Here is a 10161-nt window from a genome sequence, read left to right on the forward strand (position 1 = left end):
TTGTGATCCCATAGACAATACAGCCCATGAAATTCTCCAGGTCAGAATACTGGAGTGGGTAGCCTTTCGCTTCTCCAGGGGATCTTCCCAACCCAGGGATTGAACCCAAGTCTCCCACACTGCAAGTATCTAAAGCTGTGAGTACTTGAATAGTGAGAATTTCCCTCATTTAGGAAAACAGTCCTAACAAACAAGAAATGAAACTTGCTCATACTATATACATCTTTTTTTTCTTTACTGTTTAAAAAAAATTTTTGTTACTGTATATGTTAATAGATTTGAAAGAATTAGAGGTGATGAATCTGCCCAAAATATTAGATAAAGCAAATTACATAAGTGCCTCCTCAGGTAAAAGATTAGTTGTGGTTCTTGGAATTCTACCCATATGCACTTGTTATGCATTGATTTGGCCATCATCTTGAGCCTATCCCTCCATTTTCCTGTTGTCTATTGACATCCTGGTCAGGCCTCCACATTCACTAGCATTTAGCATCCATGTGGATGACCCATCATACATTCAGACCCCTGGGTTACATACAGACTGTTACCCTTGCAGAATCATATCCTCTAGTTTTAGCTGGTCCCTGACAAATTCCATCCATCTCCTTGTTAGCTTTCTTCTCCCTCATCTGAGTTGCTGTGCAGGACTTCTCAAGACCAGACTATTGCTCTCACAATGCCTCTTGCTCTCTGTTGCTCTCTCATGCTTCATAGAGAAAACAGAAAGCATCTGGTGGGATCACACCAATTTCCTGTTTATGCTGCCTGTCTTCATTCCATGTCCCTGGAGATACACCTATCTCACCTTCCAGGACCCTTTTTTTTTGTATAAGACCAATTCCCCAGTACACTTAAGTCTCTTTAAAACTAACATCATAATTTTTAAAGTCCTTGAGTTTCCTCAAAAAGTTTAGATTATAATTATCACATGATCCAGCAATCCCACTTTTGGAAATAAATCCAAAAGAATTGAAAGCAGAGTCTGAAAGTGATATTTGCACACCCATGCTCATAGCGACACTGTTCACATTAGACATTAGACATAAGGAGGCAACCCACATGTTCACTGAAAGAAAAATGGATAGAGAAAATGTGTTGTATACATAAAGTGGAATATTATTCAGCCTTAAAAGGAGGGAAATACTGTCACATTGGCAACAGCATGGATGAACTTTGAGGACATCATACTAAGTGAAATAAGCCAGTCACCAAAAGAATTGCTATATGAATCCACTTATATGAGGTATCTAAAGTAGTCAAAGACATAGAAAAAAAGAAAGTATGGTGGTGACCAGGGGCTAGGGGTCGAGGAAAACGGAGAATTGTTCTTTAATGGGTATAGAGTCTCAGTTTTGCAATACGAAAAAGTTCTGGAGATCTGTTGGATACCAATGTAGATTTTCATGTTCTGTTTTTTTTTTTTTTTAACCACAAGTTTAGAAATTCCTTGGACGTCATGTCTCTTTCTAGCTGCAACTCTCTGGAATAACCTTGTATGGTCACTGTCAAGTCTTCTTTAACTCCCACTCCTTTCTCAACGCACTGCCCTCTGATTTCTGTCCTCACCACTCCACTGAAACTGCTCTTGCTAAGGTTTTCAAGGACCTTTCAAAATTTCTGGGCTGAGGGTACTCAATCCAGGGTAGTGGACACTGTTCATCACTTCCTCCTGAGAGTTCTCTTACCTTTGGCTTCTGTGAGACTCTTCCTCCGTTCTTTCCTGCGTCTCACTGATAACTCTCTCTCATGCGTGCTCTCTTTTTGCTGGCCTTTCTTCTTCCTAAATAATTCTGTTGGCCTCCTTCTCTTTGTGTCTTTATAGTTCTTCATAGTTTCCCTGGGACATCTCAATTAAATCTGAAGTTTCAACTATCAGATTTATATCTCTGATCAGATCTCCCTCTGACCAGTTAACTCTACCCTAATGTTCTATAGGTTCTTCATTAAACTCATAATCCCTCCTCCTGTGTTTTCTGACTCAATGACATTTATCCCCCAACTGTATTCTGAAACCTGTGAGTCATGCTGGAATCCTAATTCTTCTTTATCCTCCATATCCAATTAGTCAAAAAGCCCTATTGATTCTGTTTCCCTTATTAATTCTCAACGTCGATCTCAACTGTCAATGCCTCAGCTTAGGTTTTTAACCACCCAATGCCTTCAAGTTAGTCTGCCTCCAGTTTTGACTTCCTCAAATTTACCTTCCATATGGTACTTCAGTGACCTTCTTATGATTTAAGTTTGATCATGAGGCTGGTCTAGTTAAAGGCCTTCAGTAGCTTACCATTGTTTTTAGGGTAGAGTCTCAACTCTCTAATATTCGGCATACAAATCCCCTCTGCTCTCCCCAAATCATGGTGGATGACAGGCCCATGATCCAAAGCAACTAATTCTTGGGAGAGTTATACCGCAGTGGAAGAAAACGAAACCTTCGCTGTGAATTTAGCATCTTACCAGCATAATTCTTCCTTGACCTACTACCTACTCCATTTCCTAGTATCATGCTTATTTGTAACTTAGTTGCTGATTGAGGTATTGCGAAGTGTGTATGTCCCCAACGCAAAGGCTTAAGCACAAATGGAGAATGTAAATTTGAAATTTTGAATAACAGCAAGACAGTGCAGCGGGGATGTGAAATTTACATTGGAACCACCTCCTAGTGCTCCAGCAGCCATCTAAGCCACACCTTTGTTCCTGCGCAGGGCGAGTGAGGAGGGGCCTGGGAGTATCGCCTTCAGGCGAGGGAGGGTGTGGTGCAGGCGCAGGCGCAGGCGCAGGCGCAGCCGGATGAAAATCGCTCTTGCCCGCCCTCCGTTTTCAAGCAACTGAAAACCGAGAAAGGAGTAAGGCAAAAGTCATTTTCGGAGAAGTGGGACCACGCTTTGTGGGCTGCAACATGGAGGCGACCGGTGGAACTGAGGAGTTGGTGAGACGTTGCTCTGTGGTCGGGTCAGTGGGGAAACCGAGCTGGGTCGAACCTCGAACGTTCCTTCCCCATCTCTTTTTCCTTTCCTAGGTTTCCGGGGAACTGGTGTCAGTGGCACATGCTCTTTCTCTCCCAGCCGAGTCTTATGGCAACGATGTGAGTATGACTCACCCACAGCTTCCACTAACCCAGCTATCATGTGTTAGTCTGTAGGGCTCGCCACCAAATTGTAATCCCCTACCCAATTGTCTTCCGCAGACTCTTCCTGTGTCTGCCAGAAACTGCGCCTTTCAATTAATTCTAATCTTTTCGGTCCCCAAACGCAGGCCTAATGCGAATGGGGGTAGTTCCCAAACTGTACCGCACTTTAGAGTTACTTGGGAATCTTTTAAATATCCCCACGTTCAGGTTGCAATCCATCCTAGTTAAATCACACTGTCTCAGGGGAGAGAGTCAGGAATCAGTTTTTTAAAGGTCCCAGGGTGGTTCCATTGTGCAGTAAAGTTCACTGGTGTCTGGTTTAGATCCTAAGGAGAAAGCCCATGATGTATTTTGAGTTATAAGACACACGGACATGGAAATAGTGATAACGCTCTAATAATAACGTGATGTATGCTGGTAGATTGGAGGATCAGGGTATAAGATCCGAAGGAGTTTAGCCAAAGAAGAAACCCTAAAGACCCAGACAGTAGAGGAAGACCGCTGAGGAAGTGGGTATGGAACTGGATCTCCAAAATGTAGATGGACAAAGGCATGGATTGGCAGTCAGGAAAAGGGCATGGTCTAAGGCATGGAGGTAAAAATGCAAATTTTTTTCTGGAGTCAATGAAATAAATTCGTCTATTTGGTGTAAGAGATTCCGATGAAACAGGTGCTTTGTAAGGCTTTTTATAATCTAGCCTGCTTCATGATACTGATTCATTTCTCAGTATTGTAGGATAGGGAATTGGCTATCTGATAAACACAAATGATGGGTTATGACATGCTACAGTCTTAAATGTGAAGAGTAACCTCACTTCTGTTATCTTACTTTGTCCTTAGTGGTATATGTGGTATTTCAGTTTTAAAATGATTTAGCTCAGTCCTGAGATGATTTATTTGCTGCTTTATGTAGTCTATACTTTCACTAACTTCTGGGGAGACAGCCAGTGGCTCATTTTGTTTATTAGGCTGCAAAGGTTTTCTTTTGGTTGTCATAAGGACAAAAGGATTATTATATTTTCCAGACTCACTAGTCCAGTTTTTAACCTTTGATAGTAACACCAAACTTGGTAGCCCTCTTGAACATTAACTAGACATCCACAGACTTTCTAAATTTGTTTTTTAGTAGCAAGATTAGGTGAGTTCTGACCTGGCATTCTTCACTCCTTTGCAGCCTGATATCGAGATGGCTTGGGCCATGAGAGCAATGCAGCATGCTGAAATCTACTACAAAGTGAGTTGTCTATGTTCTTTATGAAGCAGAATTAAATATGTAATTTCAGTGTATAGTGCTCTGCTAAGCACTATTCTCAGAAAGTTAAATGCTTGTGTTTTGGAGATAATTTTTATTACTCTAAAATCTTATCTACAGAGAACAGGAATATGGAAGTGAATTTGCTTTGACAGTGAGGCATTGTGCTTCTTTGCCCAGTGTTCTGTTGCTAACCAGCAAAAGGATGTCTGACCCATGCTGCAGCTGCTGCTGCTTAATCACTTCAGTTGTGTCCGACTCTGTGTGACCCCATGGGCTATAGCCCACCAGGCTGTCCATGGAATTCTCCAGGCAAGAGTACTGAAGTGGGTTGCCATGCTCTCCTCCAGGGGCTCTTTCCAGCCCAGGGATCAAACCATGGTCTTCTGCATTGCAGGCAACTTCTTTACCACTAAGCCACCAGGGAAGCTTTTCTGGCCCCTCAGTTCAGTTCAGTTCAGTCGCTCAGTCGAGTCCAACTCTTTGCGACCCCATGAAACACAGCACGCCAGGCCTCCCTGTCCATCACCAACTACCGGAGTTTACTCAAACTCATGTCCATCGAGTCAGTGATGCCATCCAGCCATCTCATTCTCTGTCGTCCCCTTCTCCTCCTGCCCCCAATCCCTCCCAGCATCAGAGTCTTTTCCAGTGAGTCAACTCGTCACATGAGGTGGCCAAGGTATTGAAGTTTCAGCTTTAACATCAGTCCTTCCAATGAACACACAGGATTAATCTTCTTTAGAATGGACTGGTTGGATCTCCTTGCAGTCCAAGGGACTCTCAAGAGTCTTCTCCAGCACCACAGTTCAAAAGCATCAATTCTTCGGTGATCAGCTTTCTTCACAGTCCAACTCTCACATCCATACATGACCACTGGAAAAACCATAGCCTTGACTAGATGGACCTTTGTTGGCAAAGTAATGTCTCTGCATTTTATTTCTGGCCCCTAGTAGGCACTAAATAAATGTTTCTTGACTGAGTAAACAACCCACAGAGGATAATAGCCAGGCATTACTAGGACCAAAGTAGTTTAAATCGCTGGAAGGGACTGTAGTATATTATGGCTCTTTAGAATTATGTCATGATTTCATCTGAAACCTAGGCTGTCTATATATTCTAGTGAACTCTCCTGCCCTGAGAACCATGAGGATTTTCTGGGGGAGAAGGGACAGAAATATAGTGAATTAGAGACTAGCATCTGTATGTTTTCTTACTCTCTGGCAGCTGATTTCATCAGTTGACCCACAGTTCCTGAAACTCACCAAAGTCGATGACCAAATCTATTCTGAGTTTCGGGAAAATTTTAAGAATCTCAGGATAGATATACTGGATCCAGAAGAGCTCAAATCAGAATCAGCTAAAGAGGTAAGAATCCTCTCTTTTAAATATTGCCTAGCATCTGACCAACAATTATTGATCATGAATACATTTTTATACCTTTAGACTTGGGGTGTATTGTTTTAAGGCAAATATGTAAAGAAGCAGGGCTTTTATGTAGTTTAATAAACTAATATGTTATTAAATGAATGTTCTTCTGGCTTATGGATTTTTCATGTTCATTGAATATGGTTTTTTACTCCACTTTGGTTTGGACCTTTCATCACTACCCACCTAGCTCCTTCAGGGGAGAAGGAATAAATATTTTTATGTGAGTAGTTTAACCATAAGGCTTAGATAGAAGGTTTGCAAATAGAGTACAGAGAGGTGTTTGAGTCCTCTGGATTTAAGATCATATCACAAGCTGTGGATAATTGGAAAACTTGTGCTTTGCATTGTTTACTTATCTTCTACTTTTACAGAGCACTAAAATGCTTATACTTAGGAAATGGTTTTCCTTGAGAGTAGACTCTTGGCTTATGAAGAATGAAAACTTTTAACTCTAAGCAGGCTGTTACTGATCTTTGGAAAATTGCCTTTGTTGAATGGACTTCTTTCTTGAAATTTAACTTTGTGACTTTGGGCCTAATTCCTGCCTTCTTTGTCTTATTTGTGCTTCAGTGGGAATGAGTAACCATTTTGGGCTGAAGTAGCCAATAACTTAAAACAGAATATACTTAAGAAATTAAAATTTAATTCTCTTCTCTAGACAAGGATTTAAGTATTTTATCAGATTAAAATATTGTTCATGTTGGAAAATACCAGCCTAAATATGCCAAAGATAGCACAGAAACTCATAGCTAGTGAAACTAGTAATCAGCTCAATTCTAGTCTCTTTCACTGTGGTTATTTTCCTTACTGGGGAAACAGAAGCCCCTCTCCTGGCCTGACTTCACCAGCCTCCTCCATTTTTAGCTAAGATATCTTTTTTGCCTTTATAGAAGTGGAGGCCATTCTGCTTGAAGTTCGATGGGGTTGTAGAAGACTTCAACTATGGTACTTTGCTGCGACTGAACTGTTCACAGGGCTACACTGAAGAAAACACCATCTTTGGTGAGTTTCTTGCCTCTGAGATTGTTTCTGAATAAGGAGAGTGAGGGGTCTGGTTTTACTGATGAATCAATGACATGGATAGTTTGGGAATCATTTTGTTATAACTTTAAAGATCATATTACTGTATCTTGAGTAACTGGAGATAGATTAAGTATTTTCAGCTTCATTTAGTATAGGATTATAATTCCACATCTCTGAATCTTATGACTATACTTGAATGCTTTGTATGTTAGTTCAACTTTGTCAGTTTCCACTAGGTTTAGAGAATTAACTATGACTAGGACAATAATCAATTCTACTTACCTTTCAGCACCCAGGATACAATTTTTTGCCATTGAAATTGCTCGGAATCGAGAAGGTTATAACAAAGCAGTTTATACTGGTATTAAGGACAAAGAAGAGAAAGAAGCCAGCAATGGAGGAAGCAAAGGAGCCAACAGCAGAGGAGAAGAAGAAAAAGAGAAAACCAACAAAGGAGGGAAAAAAGAGAAAGAAGCCTACAAAGAAATCAACAAAAGTAGTGAAACAACTATGTGAGGTAGTCAGGGAACAGCACTCTAGAAGCTATGATTCAAGTGAGTCTGTAAGTACCATGTTGCTACTTGCACAGGTCCCTATGGTCAAATGTATTAATATTTCCTTTTTTAGTGAAAGGACATGCAGAAGGACATGTTTCTGGCCTAATTATCAGAAACTGCAGTGGTTGTTCTCTTGTGTGAACTGGCTTGAAGACTATTAGTGGGGTCTTAGTTGATGGTTTGTTGGTTCTCACCACCAGTTAAGTAAGAAATTTTGTAAATAAATTTCTTTTGGTTCTTATGACTATATATCTGTGGCTGACTTTTAAAAGGTATTGAAATTATTTGACAAGATTTTTTTAGTGCATACTCTTTGTCACATCTTGTATGTAATTATTTATGCTTATTTCTCAGGGCTTCTCACCACTTCCTGTAGTGAAGTTCATTCAAACCTGTAAAGTTGCACATGGTTTTGGATTAGAAATTCTTACATAAAATTGACTGTTGCTGTTTGAGTGACTGTAGCTTTCTGATTTTATTTGCTATATCTCTCAAAAGATTTGATAAATACCCTACAGGAATAATAGCAGCAGCCTGAATCTGTCAGACAAGTAAACGCAGTGCAATTCACATTCGAGGAGCAAGAGACTAGACCTGCTTTAGTACCTGATTTTCTTTTGTAACCAAGTTGTTACCTGAAATATAGTAGAAATTAATAATGAAATATAAAGCTTAGTAGAGTGGCTTTCATTTTATAATACCATGGACAATAGCATGTATGCATTAAATACAAAATGAACATATTTCTAAATGGTATTTTGTCAGACTTCAAAAATAGACCAAGTGATTTTGTATAGATGGGGGGAAGTTCCTTCTCATCTAATGACTTTTAAGAGTGCATGTTTTCAGTTATCTTTAGAAATGTATAGATTTGTGCATGTCCCCATAGACATACTGACTTTGTTTGCTAAAACTAGTTAGAGGAAGCTGCAGTGTTTATAGTGCATACAGTAAATGCTCTTAAAAGTCTAACCACAGCATGATCATGCAAGAAAAGATATACCAGAGCAGAAGAGGGTGAATGAGACTTTTTTCCCTCAGTGGACACAGAAGACAAAAGTTAAAATGAATGAGTTATCACTTAGGTAAAGCTACAGTAAAGATGCACACAGTCAGCAGAAATAATTGTGCACAAAGCAAATAGGTTTTTACGCAAATTCCCTTGGGCCAATTCTTAAAAGTTTTTTAAACATTGTTTAAGTTTTCATTTTATAGAATATATTTTTAAAAAGGTAGAGTGTTAATATAACATACTAGGTGGACTTTTTGAGACTAAGAACATGCTTTACTCTATTAATTTTCTTTTTTTTTCTTTTTTTTTCCTTATCCTCCATGACATTCTTATTTTATTTTTTTTTAATTTATTTATTTTTTATTGGAGGCAAATTATTTTACAATACTATATTGGTTGGTTTTGCCATATATTGACATGAATTTGCCCCGGGTGTTGATTTTACAGAGAATATGAAACATACTGTTGAAAGTCACACTGCTTTAAAACAAGAGGCTAGGTTATAAAAGCTAGTAAGAAGAAGGGAAATACGAACACAGAACACTTTGTGCTAACCATTTGATTTTTTAAAATTAATTTATTCTATTTGGAGGCTAATTACAGTATTGTGGTAGTTTTTGCCATACATTGGCATGAATCAGTCACGGGTGCACTTGTGTCCCCCTATCCTGAACCCCCCTCCCACCTCCCCACCGCATCCCTCTGGGTTGACCCAGAGCACTGGCTTTGAGTACCCTGCTTCATGCATCAAACTTGCACTGGTCATCTATTTTACATATTGGTAATATACATGTTTCAATGCTGTTCTCTCAAATCATCCCACCCTCGCCTTCTCCCACAGAGTTCAAAAGTCTGTTCTTTACATCTGTATCTCTTTTGCTGTCTCACATATAGGGTTGTCATTACCGTTTTTCTAAATTCCATATATATGCGTTAATATACTGTATTGGTGTTTCTCTTTCTGACTTAACTTCACTTTGTATAATAGGCTCCAGTTTCACTGACCTCATTAGAACTAACTCAAATGCAGTCTTTTTTATAGCTGAGTAATATTGCATTGTGTATATGTACCACAACTTCCTTATCCATTCATCTACCGATGGACATATAGATTGCTTCCATGTCCTAGCTATTGTAAATAGTGTTGCAGTGAACACTGGGGTACACATGTCTCTTTCAATTCTGATTTCCTTGGTGTGTATGCCCAACAGTGGGATTGCTGGGTCATATGGCAGTTCTATTTCCAGTTTTTTAAGGAATCTCCACACTTTTCGCCATAATGACTATACTAGTTTGCATTCCCACCAAGAGTGTAAGAGGGTTCCCTTTTATCTACACACTCCAGCATTTATTGTTTGTAAACTTTTTGATGGCAGCCATTCTGACCAGCGTGAGATGGAATATCATTGTGGTTTTGATTTGCATTTCTCTGATAATGAATGATGTTGAGAATCTTTTCATGTTTGTTAGCCATCTGTATGACTTCTTTGAAGAAATGTCTGTTTAGTTCTTTTGCCCACTTTTTGATTGGATTGTTTATTTTTTATTTTGAATTGATCAAAAGGGTTAATATTCTGGGTGAGTCTGGCCTGATCAGGTGAGACCTTAAAGGAGACAAGAAGCAGCAGCAGATGTTCTGTTGACCTTGAAGAAGCAAACAGATATATGACAGAAGGGCATCAGGTGGCAAAGTGTTGAGGGTGACATCTGGGAGCTGAGAATGCCCCCAGGCTGAGATACAGCAAAAAAAAAAAATGGG

The 10161-nt window shown here is 39.6% G+C and overlaps 1 protein-coding gene across 1 annotated transcript; it reads left to right on the plus strand.

The window, feature by feature from the left end:
* Positions 1-2748: 2748 nt before the first annotated feature.
* PBDC1 (polysaccharide biosynthesis domain containing 1) lies at positions 2749-7493 on the plus strand. The gene is made up of 6 exons (XM_055393614.2): positions 2749-2926; positions 3017-3082; positions 4302-4361; positions 5607-5747; positions 6701-6812; positions 7123-7493. The coding sequence occupies exons 1-6, from the start codon at positions 2897-2899 to the stop codon at positions 7347-7349; spliced, it is 636 nt and encodes a 211-aa protein (XP_055249589.1). The 5' UTR covers positions 2749-2896; the 3' UTR covers positions 7350-7493.
* Positions 7494-10161: the final 2668 nt, after the last annotated feature.

Source organism: Moschus berezovskii, chromosome X (assembly GCF_049115385.1).
Source record: "Moschus berezovskii isolate FMDL1 chromosome X, NW_MosBer_1.0, whole genome shotgun sequence".
Lineage (NCBI taxonomy): Eukaryota > Metazoa > Chordata > Mammalia > Artiodactyla > Moschidae > Moschus > Moschus berezovskii.